This window comes from Callithrix jacchus, chromosome 5, assembly GCF_049354715.1.
Source record: "Callithrix jacchus isolate 240 chromosome 5, calJac240_pri, whole genome shotgun sequence".
Taxonomy (NCBI): Eukaryota; Metazoa; Chordata; class Mammalia; order Primates; family Cebidae; genus Callithrix; species Callithrix jacchus.
Window position 1 is genome coordinate 45,487,398 of NC_133506.1, and position 17,439 is coordinate 45,504,836.

At 45.4% G+C, this 17,439-nt stretch overlaps 1 protein-coding gene and 1 non-coding gene across 2 annotated transcripts; one reads left to right on the forward strand and one right to left on the reverse strand.

The window, feature by feature from the left end:
• On the forward strand, nucleotides 1-16,980 carry RNF114 (ring finger protein 114). Its single transcript, XM_002747665.7, has 6 exons — nucleotides 1-150; nucleotides 4,558-4,708; nucleotides 8,741-8,847; nucleotides 9,510-9,624; nucleotides 12,577-12,684; nucleotides 15,191-16,980. Exons 1-6 carry the CDS (start codon nucleotides 11-13, stop codon nucleotides 15,254-15,256), a joined length of 687 nt encoding a protein of 228 aa, XP_002747711.1. The 5' UTR covers nucleotides 1-10; the 3' UTR covers nucleotides 15,257-16,980.
• LOC118154401 (small nucleolar RNA U13) lies at nucleotides 3,904-4,007 on the reverse strand. Its single transcript, XR_004744264.1, has one exon. It is a non-coding gene; the product is annotated as a small nucleolar RNA U13 (small nucleolar RNA).
• Nucleotides 16,981-17,439: the final 459 nt, after the last annotated feature.

Here is a 17,439-nt window from a genome sequence, read left to right on the forward strand (position 1 = left end):
GAGCAGCAAAATGGCGGCGCAACAGCAGTGCCGGGAGGGTACTGCGCAGCTGGCGGGGTCGGCGGCGGAGGCTGACCCCCTGGGCCGCTTCACGTGTCCCGTATGCTTAGAGGTGTACGAGAAGCCGGTACAGGTGCCCTGCGGACACGTGTAAGCGGCGAACCCGGGCCTGGTAGGGGGGCGCCTGACTGGGAGGGGAATGGAGCCGAGGAGCGAGGCCCCGACGAGTTGGGTCTCGGGGCGGGAGCCAGAGGTGACCCAGAGGGGCCTCCCGGCGGGGCCCCCCAGGGCTCCTAAGGACCTTGAAAGCTGCCGGGGCACTCTTCTGTTCCGCCCTGCTCACTCCCAAGTATCCAGTCCCTCCGCCCTTAGCTGGGCAGCTGCTGTCCGTTGAGCGCCTGCGGTGCACCCGGCGGCCTGTCAGTCTCCTTCTCAGACGAGATAGTGAAATCGTGCCCTATGAGGACTTTAGGCTCTGAAGTCCGCCTTGGAGTGCCGACGTTTCTTTTCTAGTCCATGTCGCTCTGAAAGCATAGGCCATTTGGCATCGTGTCTAGCTGTGCCGAGTTAGTCCAACGTGGAGTAAAGTTGGGAGAAACGCTGAACTAGACTAAAACAAAAGGGAAGTCTATGTGGATCTGGCCAGTCTGCCCTTACCTGTGAAAGGGGGTGGGAGTTGGCAGACGGATTGTTAGCGTTCTCTACTTCCTGTGTAGGAGGTTTGTTTCTTTCGATTTCCAATGAAGCCTTCATGACCTGAATACTGTGAATAGACTGGTTATGGTGATTAAAGTAGATATGTGTAAAAATGTCCAGTCCAGGTCCTGGGCTGTGGCCGGGGCTTTCGAGGTTGGCGGATTTGAATCTAAGCCTTGTTCCATTAGATGCACAAACACACGTGAGCTGAAAAAAAATTGTAGGCAACGTGGCCACCTGCTTCTTGCCTCTGAGAATTGGCTTTTCCTCCGGCCTCTCTCGGTGTTTATTGTGGGATCAGCTTGGCACTGGTCTTGGGACCCCTTCACTAGGCAGCAGGCACAGTAGCCATTGCACTTCATGGCCGTTATTCTGTAACCACCCTGCAGCGGGGTAGGGTTCGTAGCCATATTACAGGTGAATACACTGAGGGTCCGAGGCTCACTTAAGGAAGGCTCATCGTGTCCTAACTCTTCCCAGATGGACTTCAGGTGACTGTTTTGTTACTCCGGAGAACAGTGGTTGGCACCTGGCAAAGGCTCCCAGCCGCACTGGCTGCTTTTTGCTTCTTCATGTAGCTTTAGGCTATTCCTCTTTCCAGTTCAGTTAGCCTGGAACTCTTTTTAATTTTCTCAGGCTTCAAGTCCCAGGTTAAGTTACCTCACCAAACACCATTCCTGTCTAAATTACTTCCCCCACTTCCTTTCTGGGGCTTAACTTCCTTCTTGCTTACAGCTCATGAAGGAGTGGCCGTATGTTTTTTGCCCCTCAACTGACTGGAATGCCCTCTGTGTGCCAGATCTTGGAGTAAAGTAGAAAGGTGACTGCCTTCTGAGTTTTACAGTTCAGTGAATTGATTATAAATAAGTACCGGTCAAACTACTGTAAAAATTCCTTCTGCAAGTAGGAGGGTATTTCAGGGATCACACCTCTGTCTGGGGTGAGTGATCAGGTAATGGTTGAATAAACTAAGAAATTAGTGGTGGAAGCAAACTTCACTAGAGTTGAAGTCTTTAGCTAGCTTTTTCATTGAATCCGTTTATCCTTGGCTCAGACTTACCTACTTTTGGATTAATTCAGTGGATTTCATTTACTATTAACATTTGTAAAAAGGTTAGACTTGGCACAGTTTGCTAAATGAAGAGCAGCAAAATTTGAGGTTTCCTTGAGCTAGGTGAACGTTTCCTAGGTCAGAGGGCAAGGAGTTGTACTGGGATTCAAACCTTGGCTTTTCCCTATACTCACTGTCCTAGCCCCACGTGCTGAGCAGTTCAGTGCAAATTGAAGACAGATGGGAGCACCTCTGTGAGGGCAGCCTGACTTAGCTCTAGCCCCTTAGCTGGAGCCAAGTGCTTTCTGCTGTGCCTAGTTGATTTTTACCTTTTGTGCTTGGAAACTTGAACATTACTGCAACTCTGGCTGGGGCATTGGATTTTTATAAAACTGTATTTCAAGCCCTGAATGACTGCATTCTCCAATCTAGGATAATACAGCTGGAAAAGGGCAGCTGGCTGGGTGCACAAGAGGGGAATTTCTTTCTAGCACTGGACTGGGGTGAGTGTCAGAAGGCTGAACTAGAAAGGGGCCCATAAGTAGGAAATAGAAATTGAAAAGCCAGCCCAGGATATTTGAGCAGTTCAAAAGCAGTTTGGTGGTTTGGGTGTGTCTCAGGCACAAAGTGGCTCGTGAACATTTGATAGATGAGCTGTACCACCTATGTATGTGCTTGAGAAGAGACTTCAGGCTGCTTTTATCTGCATGCTGGGTTCGGTTCCACTATACTCACTGGACCCTCGGCGGTCTCTTGGGTTCCTCTTGTGATCTGCCTTTGTGAAGAGGCAACACAAGTGATGACCGCAAGGCCCTGCCTGTCTCTGCTGCCTCATCGCTTGCCCTTCTCGCCATGGTCTACCACATTGTGGCTCCCAAGGCCTGCCTGCCTGCCTGTCTTTCCAGTGCTCATTTGTGTTTGGCATCATCTCGGTGTGGAGTTCTGCACCCAGATCTGTGACTGTCCTCGTAATTGGGTCCCACCCAGCTCAAATGCCAACTCCTCAGAAGCAGCTTTCTGTGATCACCCCAGCTGGTCTCTTTGCCATATTTCCTTCATATATTTTATCACTATCTGAAATTAACATTTGTGTTTCCCTTCACTCTAGAATGTAAGTTTCATGAGAACAGGGCTTTGTCAAGTTTCCACTCTGCCCTCAGTGGCAAATGAGTAGATTCTCTCACCTCTGAACCTGATCTGGAATTCCTAACAGCATTGACATCTAACTTAATGACAGAGAGGAAGGAGATTCTTAGAGGCAGTAGAAAGTGGTCAAGTGTTCAGAAAATTGCCTTTTATTATACATCCTTAGTTCTTTCTGGCAGATTGGGTTATACTGTCTTAATCTATCAGGTTAGGTAAGTAGCCCAGGGTGTCTTCTCCATTCTTTCTGTATGCAGTATCTCAGCGTCGACATCTGCCTAGGCTTCAGGATAGAAACTCAGTCATCTTTGACTTTCCTTCTTTTCTTTAAAGTCAGTAAGTTATCAAGTCCCGATTCCGTCTGAGCCATTTCCTGAATTCATCCTCTACTGCTTTAGTCAGGCCCTCACAATCCTCTGCCTTTAGCCATCTGTTTGGTTTTTGCTTTGTCTCTTCTCATCTCCTCACCTAAAAAAACTAACAACATGGCGGGTCGTGGTAGCCTATGTCTGTAATCCCAGCATTTTGGGAGGCTGAGGTGGGTGGATCACCAGTGGTCAGGAGTTGGAGACCAGCCTGGCTAACATGTGAAACCCCGTCTCTACTAAAAATACAAAATTAGCCGGATGCGGTGGCAGGCGCCTATAATCCCAGCTACTTGGGAGACTGAGGCAGGAGAATCGGTTGAATCCAGAAGGTGGAGGTTACAGTGAGCCAAGATTGTGCCATTGCACTCTAGCCTGGGCAACAGAGTGAGACTGTCTCAAAAAAAAAAAAAAAACACAAACAACAAAACTAACAACAACAAGAAAACTTGTTTTCCATGATAGCACAGAGATGTTTTTCTGAAACTTGGATTTGGTCTTGTCTTGTTAATATCTTGCTTTAAACTTCTGCTCTGTGGAAAAGTCTGTTAGATTATTATTTCCTCAGGTACATAATGAATTTTAAGCCTAAATTAGGCCTAGAATAGTCTTTCTTTCCTCTGCTGGCTGACCTCTTTTTTTTTCAAGTGTCAGATGGGTAATGGACCAACGTCTGTAACAAGGTTCAAGGGTGGGACATCTCACACATGTGCACGAACACCCAGTCATCACGTTCACGAACTACAGAGGATCCAGCTGAACTCTTTTAAGGCTGATCAAAGACACTGTCTGCAGTCTTAGCCCTTTCCTTCTCAGGTCATAGCTAGTTGCTTTTCCCCTTATGTTTCCAAAGCGCTTTGCCTTCACCTCTAATGATAGCAGCTCCCATTTATGGTGCATTGGTACATGCTGGACACTCTGCCAGGGGTCTGCTATACAAACTGCGTCCTCCCAGCAATCCTAGAGGTAGGTACTACTCTCTTCATTTCACAAAGGAAAAAACAGAGATTCTAAACCCCACTGAGATCCCTCAGTGGCAGGACCTAAGGCTTGAGGCCTCAACCTTAACACCTTTCACCGTGTATCACAGGAGTTTGCGTTTATTCTTGCAGTTGTGTGTTCTTTGTAGTCCACTTTTATTCCTCAATTTTTCTGGCCTGGAAGGACTTTGTATTTGAATTGGGAGAAGAGAGCAAGTTGTTTTTACTCCATTATCCATTGACGTCTTTTTAAAAGTTGATCCATATTTGTTGTCTTGTCTCCATGATGCGTGACGGAGGTTCTCTGTATGTCTTGTTCTAGCTTTTGCTCTGCATGCCTGCAGGAATGTCTGAAGCCGAAGAAGCCTGTCTGTGGGGTGTGTCGCAGCGCTCTGGCACCTGGCGTCCGAGCCGTGGAGCTCGAGCGGCAGATCGAGAGCACAGAGACTTCTTGCCATGGCTGCCGTAAGAATGTATGTGGAAGTAATGTGGAAGAGTCCATGTCTTTCCATGATAAGATGGGGTGAAATATACAGTGCTGTTTCTGAAGTTAGAGCATGACTAGGTCACTAACAGCACGCATGCATGCCAGTTACTTGTGCTGATGGCTGTGCTGGTTTGTTTTCATAACCCTACTGGTTTGTTTCCTTTTTAAAGAGTTGGTTAAGTGTATGTTTTAGCTTTGAAAGCCGTAGAAATCAGTTATCCCAGTTTTTTCCTATAAAAGATCAATTTTTGCCAGGCACAGTGGCTCACGCCTGTAATCCCAGCACTTTGGGAGGCCAATGCGGGTGGGTCATCTGAGGTCAGGAGTTCGAGACCAGCCTGGCCAACATGGTGAAACCCCATCTCTACTAAAAATACAAAAATTAGCTGGGCATGGTGGCTCATGCCTGTAATCCCAGCTACTCAGGAGTCTGAGGCTGAGGCAGGAGAATCACTTGAACCCAGGAGGCGGGGTTACAGTGAGCCAAGATCATGCCACTGTACTCTAGCCTGGGCATCAGGGTGAGACTCAAAAAAAAAAAAAAAAAAAAGAATTTTTTTTCCAAAGCATTATATATCATTTTAATTAGAATAAAATGATAATGATATTTCATGATTCTTTAAAAAATGAAGTCAGTGACTCAAACTTAACTCTTTTAATGCATTTGAGGGGAAGTGTTGTAATCTATATCATTAGATATAAAAATTTAATGGTTCAGCTTTTTAGCACTTAACAGGAATCATGATATAAAGGTCAATATGAGGACCAGGTACAGTGGCTCATGCCTGTAACCCCAGCTCTTTAGGGGTCCGAGGCAAGAGGATAGCTTGAGGCTAGGAGTTAGGAGACCAGCCTGGGCAACCTAGTTGAGACCTCATCTCTGCAAAAAAAATCAGATTAGCCAGGTGTGGTGGTATGTACCTGTAGGTCCAGCTACTCAGGAGGCAAAGGCAGGAGGATCATTTGAGCCCAGGAGTTTGGGATTACAGTAATCTATAATCATGCCACTACATTCCAGCCTGGTTGACAGCAAGACTCTGTCTCTTTTAAAAAGTCAATATGAAATCATTGGATTATAATAACAATAGCTAACATTTGAAATGCATCCATGCTCTTGTATAATCAGAGTCAAGTATATTTATTTTCATACCTGTTATAACTGCTACTGGAAAGGAGAAATACTGTTGTCCTGTTTTCCAAGAGATATACATGGCTTTATTGATTTTAGAATCATTAAAATTTTTTAAATTCTGGACCATACAAAAATATACAGTAATACAGGCTTGTTCCTCATTCCAGAGATTACTTCAAAAATAGTTCAATTTAAGGCCTGGCAGGGTGGTTCATGCCTGTAATCCCAACACTTTGGGAGGCCATGGCAGGTGAATTGCTTAGGTCCAGGAGTTCTAGACCAGTCTGAGCAACATGCTGAAACCTTGGCTCTACTGAAAATACAAAAAATGCAGGGCATGGTGGTGTGCACCTGTAGTCCCAGCTATTTGGGAGGCTGAGGTGGGAGGATGGCTTGAGCCCAGGAGGCAGAGGTTGCAGTGAGTTGAGATTGTGCTACTGCACCCCAGCCTGGACCAAACCCTATCTCAAAAAAAAAAAAAGTGGTTCTATCTCAAAGGCTATGTAACATTTTCTATCCTTTGACAAACACAGATAGGGAATTTTTACCAACACAATTGTAGGATTTTTGCAAAATAAGATCACACTATATTTCTTCAACTTTTTTTTTCACTTCTTTAAATATACAATCATTCCCAACTTTTTTCTACTTTCAGGTTTTTTTCTCTTACATATTAGACAGCCTTGCATGTCAGTTTCATTATTTTTAACACTTAAGTGTGAATGACCATAGTGTTAATGAAACTGACCTTTCACAGTTATTTAGTATTAGGGATGCATAGTAGGGCTATTTCCTGTCTCTTAATTGGGGGCTTCACACGGCACAGTGACTCGTGCCTGTAATCCCAGCACTTGGAGAGGCCAAGGCAGAAGAATCATTTGAGCTCAGGAGCTTGAAACCAGGGTGGGCGACATAGTGGGACTCTGTATATACCAAAACAAACAAAACTAGCTGGGTGTAATGTATGCATGTAGTCCCAGCTCCTCAGGAGGCTGAAGTGGGAAGATTGCTTGAGCCCAGGAATTAGCGAAGCAGCCTGAGCAATATAGTGGACCCAGTTTCTACAGAAAAGGTAAACAAAATGGGGGTTTTCTCAGTTGGTAGCTTAAAGTCAAGTTTTTTTTGAGTTGGAGTCTTGCTCTGTGGCCAGGCTGGAGTGCAGTGGTGGGATCTCAGCTCACTGCAACCTCTGCCTCCCAGGTTCAAGCGATTCTCCTGCCTCAGCCTCCCAAGTAGCTGGGATTACAGGAGTACACCACCATGCCCAGCTAATTTTTGTATTTTCAGTTGAGATGGGGTTTCACCATGTTGGCCAGGATGGTCTCAATCTCTTGACCTTGTGATTCCCCCCCGCCTCAGCCTCCCAAAGTGCTGGGATTACAGGTATGAGCCACTGCGCCCGGCCAGTCAAATTCTTTAGCTGGAAGTGAGACAGTCATCATAGTAAGCAGGAGCTCAAATGTTGGAACATTTTTCCCCCCTCCAAAGTTTCCTTTTAGAAACTCAAGATACTGAAATACAATTTCCTACTGCCTTCATCTTTCTTTATGCATGCACAATAGGGTTTTGGGGTATTTCTTTTTTTTTGAGGTAGAGTCTGGCTCTTGTTGCCTGGGTTGGAGTGCAAGGGCATGGTCTCAGCCCACTGCAACCTCTGCCTTCCAGGCTTAAGCCATCCTCCCACCTCAGCCTCTCAAGTAGCTGGGACCACAGGCATGTATTACCATGCCTGTCTAATTTTTTTGTATTTTTGGTAGAGACAGGGTTTTGCATGTTGCCCATACTTATCTCGAACTTGGAATGCAAAGCGATCACCCACCTCAGCCTCCCTCAGGATTACAGGTGTGAGCCCCTGCACTCAGCCCATGATGGGCTTTTTGTCTGTTTTACTGTGTGCTTTTGCTTTTCTCCATTTTTAATATTAGTTATTATATTGTTGGTATACCTCTAAAAATATTTTTCTTTCCTTTATCTTCCCTCTTCAATTCTTTATTTTATTTTTCTTCCCTGCCCCAGTTGGGAATCTTCAATTCTTAAAACGCTTTTTAGAAAACCTGTAATGAAGCACTGTTCTCTGGGTTTTCCTCTCTTTCTGATTTATAGTTACACAGCCTAGATTTTATATGAAAGGTTGAGCCAAGTGTGGTGGCTCATGCCTGTAATCCCAGCACTTTGGGAGGCTGAGAGAGGCAGGTCACTTGAGGTCAGGAATTTGAGACCAGCCTCACCTGGTGAAAATCCATCTCTATTAAAAATATGAAAATTAGCTGGGCATGCCCAGGAGGCTGAAGTGGGAGAATTACTTGAACCTGGGAGGCGGAGGTTGCAGTGAGCTGAGTTGGTGTCAGTGCACTCCAGCCTGGGCAACAGAGTGAGCGAGACTGTCTCAAAAAGAGAGAATTCAGATTTTACTTCTTTTAAGATTATTTCTCACACTCTGGTGATTGATGCTTTAACCAGGGTTAGTGGCTTTTATACATTTTAGCTAAATGATCACTTTTCTCTGCTGCACATAACAGAGTGTGGTTTTTGGCTTGCTGTAAGGAGACTAATTTAAATTCTAGTATAGAAAACTTTTTAAAACATCCTAGATTTGGAGCTTGTCTGTGAGCAGACAGTGTATCATGAATAGGAGCAAACCTCTAAGAGAGTAGTTTTAGAGTGGAAGGAGATATCCTGATTTAGTCGAATAAAATAGCAGCCTTGGTATTAGTGGAAAAGCTGCAATAATCAGGATTTCAGCCCCATCAGCTTAGTCAGGAGTCTGGTGAGATTATTTGCCAGGGTGGTATAGGTCTAGATTTTATTGTACCTTTGTTTTGGGACTGTATTTGGCCTCTTATAAGGTCCTCACTAACTTGTGGGCTCTGATTCTTCTTATTTGAGTTCTTCCTATCCAAGATCCGGGCCCACGTGGCTACTTGTTCTAAATACCAGAATTACATCATGGAAGGTGTGAAGGCCACCACTAAGGATGCATCTCTTCAGCCAAGGTAAATGATTCAGTCTCCCTTTAGGTGGAGATCGTCTCTTGCTATTAATACAAAGAGCTTGGGCACGTGGCATGCCCAGGGGTTTAGTTGTATGAGTTGTATGAATTGTGCTGACTAAAGCTGATAAAAGTGTTTTGGGGGAGTATTCAAGGGAGGACCCTGGACTCTGGTGTTCACTTCACATGTTAGCTGAACTATTCTTTTTTTTTTGATATGGAGTCTTGCTCTGTTGTCTGGGCTGTAGTGCCATGGCACAGTCTCTGCTCATTACAACCTCTGTCTCCTGGGTTCAAGCGATTCTCTTGCGTCAGCCTCCCAAGTAGCTGGGATTATAGGCACCCACCACCACACCTGGCTTATTTTTATATTTTTTAGTAGAGATGGGGTTTCACCATGTTGGCCAGGCTGGTCTTGAACTCCTGACCTCAGGTGATCCACCTTGCCTTGGCCTCCCAAAGTGCTGGGATTACAGGTGTGAGCCAACACACCCGGCCAACTGAGTTATTATTTTCAAAACGTGACCTGAGTCTGGAGTGATCATCAGTGTTCTTGTCATTACACATTCGGTGAGCTTGGCTCCTTTTTGGAGTGTACTGGGGTTGAAGTTTAATGGAAAGGTCCTCACAGAGAATTTTTCTTTTTTCCTGCCTTTTACCTCCCAGGAATATTCCAAACCGTTACACCTTTCCTTGTCCTTACTGTCCTGAGAAGAACTTTGATCAGGAAGGACTTGTGGAGCACTGCAAATTATTCCATAGCACGGATACCAAATCTGTGGTAAGAGTAACTTTTTTTCTTTTAAACTTTATTATGAGAAAGGATCAAGCTTGGAGAAAAATGACAGGATTAGTAGAATGAACTCCTGTGTGCCCTTCACCTAGATTCACAAATTGTTAACATTTTACCATATTTGCTTAACCATGCTCTCTAATACACATTTTTTGCTGACCATCTGGGAATAAGCTACAGATACCATGACCCTTTTTACACCCTGATACAGGAGTATATATCTCCTGAGAACAAGAATGTTTTCTTGGAAAATTACATTTTCGTTTGTATAATTAATCATATTCAAGAAGTTTAACATTGATACAATCTAATATCTAATGTGAAATGTATGTTTTAATTTTAACAATTATAATGTCCTTCATAGCAATTTCCCCCTCCCCCCAGGGCAGAGGCAGGGATGGTACATGAGTTCTCTGTCCTCTGAGTGCCACATTAAGTCATGTGATGTCTGTTGGTCGTTTTATTGGTAACATTAACTTGGATCCCTTGGTATCCACCAGATTTCTCCTCCATGAAGCTGCTGTTTTATTTTTGGAGTTGTGGGTAAAGAGGATTTAGGTGAAATTATCAGGAAAGGGCTTATCAGTCCTTGGACATTATACTCAGCTATCACCGACTGGCATATAGTCTCCTTTAAAAAAAAAATGTTGTTTGGCCGGGCGCAGTGGCTCACACCTGTTGTAATCCCAGCACTTTGGGAGGCCAAGGAGGTCAGGAGATTGAGACCATCCTGGCCAACATGGTGAAACCCTGTCTCTACTAAAATAAAAAAAAAATTAGCCAGGTGTGGTGGTACGTACCTGTAGTCCCAGCTACTCAGGATGTTGAGGCAGGGGACTCTGAACCCTGGAGGCACAGGTTGCAGTGAGCGGAGATCGAGCCACTGCACTCCAGCCTGGGTGATAATGCGAGACTCCATCTCAAAAGAAAAAAAAAAATGTAGGCTAGGCATGGTGGCTCTTGCCTGTAGTCCCAGCACTTTGGGAGGCTGAGGCTGGTAAATCACTTGAGGTCAGGAGTTTAAGACCAGCTTGGCCAACCTGGTGAAACTCCATCTCTACTAAAAATACAAAAAATAGCCAGGCATGGTGGCATGTACCTGTAATCCCAGCTACTTAGGAGGCTTAGGCAGGAGAATTGCTTGAACCCGGAAGGCAGAAATTATAGTGAACCAAGATTGTACCACTGCACTCCAGCCTGGACAACAGAGCAAGACTCCCCCCGCCCCGCCCCACAAAAATATTGGTTCCATTTCAGCATTACCTTTCTCCCTTAATGTGATTAACAGACCAGGTCTTTTGTTATAGTTCAGTGTATACTTCCTCTGGTTTTAATTTTTCCATTTATCTCATACTGCTTCTCTTGAACTACGTACTCTGTTGTATGGGCAGCCTTCAGCTCCATTGCTATAAACAGTGGTGCAGAGATTTTAGAATTTTAGTGAGCTTTTGTGAGAATACTAAGGCAGCTATCAATGCTGTTCTTAAGTCTGATAGCATTCTTTATTTCTCTACCCTAAATCTTAAGATAGAACTGGCCATTTTGAGAACCATCTTTGCCTATGTTTATGTATGTTTATAAGGTAAAGTCTTAGATATGGATTGACTTGATTAAATGTTACTTGCACCCACAATTTTGATGGATAATGTTATTGCTGAACTGTTCTGGTTTCTGGTACGGCGGCCTAATTTTTTGTCTTTTTTTTCCCCCTCCTTTGGCTTCCTGAAATCCCTCTGATTATGTTTTCTCTGTTGAGGCCTTCTCTTCCTTTAGCCTTTGGCCCTCTGTTCTGTCTTCCTCTCCTTCTGCAGGTTCTTAACTCTGCGTGTCACCCTTCCCTTTGGAAGCCATCTCCTTTTCAGTCTCTATTCTTGCCCTGTGTTCTCGCTCCACAGTTAGAGCTGCCTGCCCACCTCTTCCACTTAGACTCCCACCATCCCAGATTTCTCTCTTGTCAGTCCCCTTTATCACTGTATCCTCCTTGCTGTGGAGTAGGGTTCCACCTTTAAGTGAGGGCACTTAGGTCCTCTTTCTCCCTGGCATGAGTTTTCCACAGTCACTGGTCTGGTTGTGTGTATTGACAGTAACTGCCACCTCCTTGGCCCCATGCTGCTGTATCTCTTCTGGAGCACCATTTTGTTTTGTTTTGTTTTGAGATGGAGTCTCTGTTGCCCAGACTGGAGTGCAGTGGTGCAATCTCAGCTCACTGCAACCTCCACTTCAGGGTTCAAGTGATTATCCCGCCTCAGCCTCCCAAGTAGCTGGGATTACAGGTACCTGCCACCACACGTGGCTAATTTTTGTATTTTTAGTAGAGACGTGTTTCACCATGTTGGCCAGGTTGATCTCAAACTCCTGGTGTCAGGTGATCCGCTTGCCTCGACCTCCCAAAGTGTTGGGATTACAGGCGTGAGCCACTGCGCCTGGCCTGGAGCACCCTTTCGTGTTCTCTTTGCCTTTCCAAATACCTTCCGGTCTTCAAAATCCAAATCGATGTTTTGTGTGAGGGCATTTCAGCCTGATCCCTCTCGCCTCAGCATTTCCTTTGTTAAGATGCATGTAAGGCTGTGTTTTGCTTCCCTGGGACATCACTCATTGGATTATTCACTTGGTTTTCTTGTGCTTTTGGATCGTCTTGTGTGCTGGGATGGAAGGCCATTCTAGGCCCCCCACCAGGCTGACTCACTTCTCTGCCTACAGTAGGGAATTGGAAAGGGTGGTATCATGATTTGAGCCTTTACCCACTCCCACATGTCATTTGACTTGAGTAGGAAATTCGCAGTGTCTTCTGGGCTACTGATGTGCACAGGAAGGAGTGACCTGGCCCTGGACGGTATGTCAGGAAAGCTGTCCTGCAAGAAAGGAGGTCAGACACAGGCCACAGAGGGCTGGTGCCAGCTTGGACATTGGGTGCCTAAGACCTTGCTTTTCTGTTGAAAGGTTTGTCCGATATGTGCCTCAATGCCCTGGGGAGACCCCAACTACCGCAGCGCCAACTTCAGAGAGCACATCCAGCGCCGGCACCGGTTTTCTTATGACACTTTTGTGGTAAGTCTGGACCATGGGCTATGATCCCACCCCTGGGGGAATAGCACGGCTATTTCATTCTTCTCAAGGGGAACTGGAGGCCTCCAGTGTTGAACTTTGTCACTGATGTGATGTGCTTCCAGTCCCTGGAATGGCAACTACACAGTTTCTATTTATGGGCCAGGCAGATGACATTTATTTATTTATTTATTTATTTTTGAGACGGAGTTTTGCTCTTGTTACCCAGGCTGGAGTGCAATGGTGCAATCTCGGCTCACCACAACCTCCGCCTCCTGGGTTCAGGCAATTCTCCTGCCTCAGCCTCCTGAGTAGCTGGGATTACAGGCATGCGCCACCATGCCTAGCTAATTTTTTGTATTTTTAGTAGAGATGGGGTTTCACTGTGTTGGCCAGGAAGAGCTTGAACTCCTGACCACCTGATCCACCCTCCTCAGCTTCCCAAAGTGCTGAGATTATAGGTGTGAGACACCGTGCCTGGCCCAGAGTGACATTTAAGAAGATGATCTGGGCTGGGCGCAGTGGCTCACTCCTGTAATCCCAGCACTTTGGAAGGCCGAGGCAGGTGGATCACGAGGTCAAGAGATCAAGACCATCCTGGTCAACGTGGTGAAACCCTGTCTCTATTAAAAATACAAAAATTAGCTGGGCATGGTGGCTCACACCTGTAATCCCAGCTACTCAGGAGGCTGAGGGAGGAGAATTGCGTGAACCCAGGAGGCGGAGGTTGCGGTGAGCCGAGATCGCGCCATTGCACTCCAGCCTGGGTAACAAGAGGGAAACTCCGTCTCAAAAAAAAGATGATGATGATCTGGTCACTCTTTGAGACGGAGACAGTGATGCTTGCTCCTTCATCTTCTAGCCCTGCCCCCAATTTTTTGTCTACTTTCTTGTGGTATATATAATTTCTGCCTGTTATAGAACTTGGTTTGGGGTCAGGTGTGGTGGTTCATACCTATAATCTTAGCACTTTGGGAGGCTGAGGCAGGTGGGTCACTTGCGCTCAGGAGTTTGAGACCAGCCTGGGTAACGTGGTAAAACCTCATCTCTGCAAAAAATACAAAAATTAGCCAGGTGTGGTGGGTCCTCCTTGTAGTCCCAGCTACTTTGAGAGAGTTGGGACAGAAGGATCTCTTGAGCCCAGGAGGCGGAGGTTGCAGTAAGCTGTGATCATGCCACTACACTCCAGTCTGAGCAACTCCGTCACAAAGAAAAAGAATTTGGGCTAGGGAGGCTTAAACTTAGATGTCCATGGGGACCATAATGGAAATAATCCTTCTGAGGATTTATAAGCCAGATGATGCCCGGCTCGTTGTGCTGCCATCACTTCCACCCCTTGTTTTCCTGTGGAAATGCAGGTGCACCATTGTCTGTCTTCTTTGCCCCCACCATGCCCCAGCAGCACATGAAAATCTCATAGGAAGTTTCACAGGTTTTAATCATCTTAAAAAATACTTCAGGTCAAATAGCATATATCCACTAGCCAAACATGGCTGTCAGGTTTATATTCTTTCTCTAGAGCTGGGTGGCACACTGTTGTCTTGGCATTATAGGAATAGGTAAATTTTGCCAACTATATCAAGTAAACTTCATACTTACATATATAGATGTCAAGTTAGGATTTTAGAGTAGTGTTTGGTCTTAATGGCTGTATTTCAGTATCTTAAGAAAGAAAGCTCTTTCCTAAGTTGTCATAAAGAATATGCTTAGTCTGAGAGTGTCTGAAACTCAGACTTCAGAATAACTGCCCTTTTTGTTGATGTTATACAGATGAATGTAATTCCTTAAAATGCTTCATTAAAGAAGGCTAGTTGCACTATAGTTTCTGCTGTACTGTATGGCTCTTAAAAAAAAAACAAAAAAAACAAAAAAACCTATTCTTTACTGGGCGCTGAATCCACCTCTCAGAAACGACCCTTCAGCTCAGTGCATCTGTGTGCTCTGTTATGACAAACTTAATTAAACTTTCTGAGCACTTGGTCTGTGTCAGGCTCCATTCATGTTTTGTCTGGGTCTCTCAATCCCCATTTAAGGGAGGCATCCTTATCTTCATTTAAGAATAAGGCAGCAGACTGGCTGGGCACAGTGGCTCACGCCTGTATTCCCAGCACGTTGGCCAAATGGTGAAACCCTATCTCTACTAAAAATACAAAAATTAGCTGGGCGTGATGGCACATGCCTGTAGTCCCAGCTACTTGAGAGGCTGAGGCAGGAGAATCCCTTGAACCCAGGAGGCAGAGGCTGCAGTGAGCCAAGATCATGCCGCTGCACTCCAGCCTGGGTGACAGAGTGAGACTCCATCTCAAACAAACAAAAACAAATGCAGCAGAGACAGATTAAGTAATTTTCCCAGAGTTATATAGCTAGCATCATAAACAGTTGCATCTGGGATCTGGTCGCTGGCAGCCTGCTCCAGATCCAGTTGCTGGGATGTCCTGTTTCTCCTACTGAAGGCCAGTCTTTGCATCTGGGAACAGTTGCTGAGGCTGCATGTCTGTTTTTCCCTTAGGATTACGATGTTGATGAAGAGGACATGATGAATCAGGTGTTGCAGCGCTCCATCATCGACCAGTGAGCAGAGTCTGTGCTTGCTGTCTGTCTCATGTTCCAGGGCTTCCATAATGTATTAAACGTGAAACCTATGATTCCTGTACTTTAACTGTTCAGCAGACCTGAAAATGAGCAATGGCACTGGGACAGCGTCACTTCTGACAGGGGAAATGGGTCCCAAGGTCAGCCATCCTTTTCCCTTTGGGCTCTTGCCAAAGCTGTCTTCCCCTACTGTTCACCTTGTTTGCCATGTGGTCAAGTTCATATTGGTTCTCGGCTACTTCCAGGAACTTATGCCTCCTCCCGTGGAAGAGAATCTAGCCTCTCCACCTCTTGTTTCCCACTCATTCCTCCCATCCCCTATTCATCTCTTGGGTCCCCCAAGCCAGCCAGCACCTTTTCTGGGTCATGAATAGCACAATGAAGCAAGTGTTTCCTTTCCTTGTCCCCGAGGTGTGTGGACTCTGGCAGCCATGCACCTGGCCAGAGCGGAAGCTCTCGCTGGGTTGTGGGGTTGCCAGAAGCTGGGTTCCATCCCAGGATACATGTCACCAGTCCTCTTGGGGTTTTGCACCATTTGATGCTGGAAGTTTTGATTAGTGATATCTTCCTGTTACTACACATCCTTAGAGTTCACTGGTTCAGTCTTAAATGCCTGCATGGTGCCTTTTTAGGATAAGGTATAACCATATATTTTTGGTGGAAGTGTTTCTAGGTTAGGGAAATTAAAGTCTGTTTATCCATAAGTGGGAAGGAGGGTCAGCTAAGAAGTGGGAGGGCCAGAGCTTTTTGGTTCTGATTTACAAATTAATGAAGTAGTTTTAAACAACCCGGTCAAGTTTACCTCTACATTTGGGAGCCTGCCTACATCCTTGTTCTAGAAGCACAAAAAAGAGTCCTCAGATGAATTAGAAGAAAGAGGTTTGGGGACTCAGTGGATACTAGTTCTTTTACCTTCTGCTTGGTAACTTAGGTTAAACTGAGTATTGTTTTTCTATCACAAATGTTTTCCTTATGACACTGGTTTCAACATGTAAAATGTGTTTGAAAACCTGGTTTGTAGATGCAGAGAGGAGCTATGGGAAACCCAGTACCACCCCCTGGTCAGTTCTAACGAGACATTGTTCATGAGGCACAGCACATTGCATGATGAAAAGCTGTTGCTGAAAACTTGCTTTAGTAACAGCTCAAGAAGCTTGGAGTTCATATTTCACAAATATTAATATAAGGCCAAAAGCTGTCAGCCTAAACCGTAGGAGCAGAAGCTCTGATTGACCAAAAGGCATATGGGTTGGTTCTCTGATGGCATACATCTCTAATGAGGCTGCAAGTGGCCTTGGGCTTGTAACTGCTGCTGTGGGGCTCCATGCCTGCCAGCGAAGAGCTGCAGACACCAAGAAGCCAGCAAAGATGGGGCCTACTGGAAAAAATAGTTCTTTCATTAGTATTTCTTGGGAGGACCCAGAAGTTAAGGTCAGCTTGCTCACTGTAATTTCTGGAAAAAGTTCATTCAGACCTCCCTGAATTTAGGTTATCTCAGAAGTCTGGAGGGAAATCTGACAAAACTTTTGTTTGAGGGAGCGCATGTGAGTGTACGTCCATCTCACTGGTGGCACCAAGAAACTTACTTCCTTGTATTAAGTGCACTTCTTGTATTTCTAATAAAATGACTTTCCAGAAAGTGAGATTTGTAATGTTCTGGCTTTTAAAAGGTGAAATATAAATAAATTTCATAACTTATCCCACCGATAAGCTGTGGCACGTGTGCTCATTCACTGCTGTTTGCCGCAGCATGGGCCTGGGGAGCCTCCAGAAGATTGTTGCTCTTTCTAGGAGGGAAGTTCTTGCCTGTCGCTGAGTTGTGTCTGGCTTCTAATCTCAGCTGACACCACCAGCTGGGCCTCATGGGGCCTGTCCTCTGGAAAAAGAAGAAAAAGAACACTTGTTATGGTTGGGAGGCTCTGGGAGGTGAGAAGCGACAGCACTCTATATAGCAAGGCTTTAGACGTGCGGATGACAGCAGCACTGAGGCCTTGTAGGAAAGGGGCTCTGTAGGGTCAAGTTTCAGGTCCTGGATGTGTTTAAGTTCGCACTCTGCCCCTAGCTGTGGGGCATCTATCGAACACTTTCTGGACCTGTCTTCCTGCTCTGAAATGGGGATAATTGTATCTTCCTCTTAAGGATGCTAGAATCCAGGGAGCAAAGTAT

Excerpts from the sequence above, each read along its gene's own strand:
- RNF114 (XM_002747665.7), top strand. The coding sequence starts at position 11 with ATGGCGGCGCAACAGCAGTGCCGGGAGGGTACTGCGCAGCTGGCGGGG. Across the intron at positions 151-4,557 it reads CAGGTGCCCTGCGGACACGT|CTTTTGCTCTGCATGCCTGC; the intron begins GTAAGCGGCGAA and ends GTCTTGTTCTAG. Across the intron at positions 8,848-9,509 it reads GATGCATCTCTTCAGCCAAG|GAATATTCCAAACCGTTACA; the intron begins GTAAATGATTCA and ends TTTACCTCCCAG.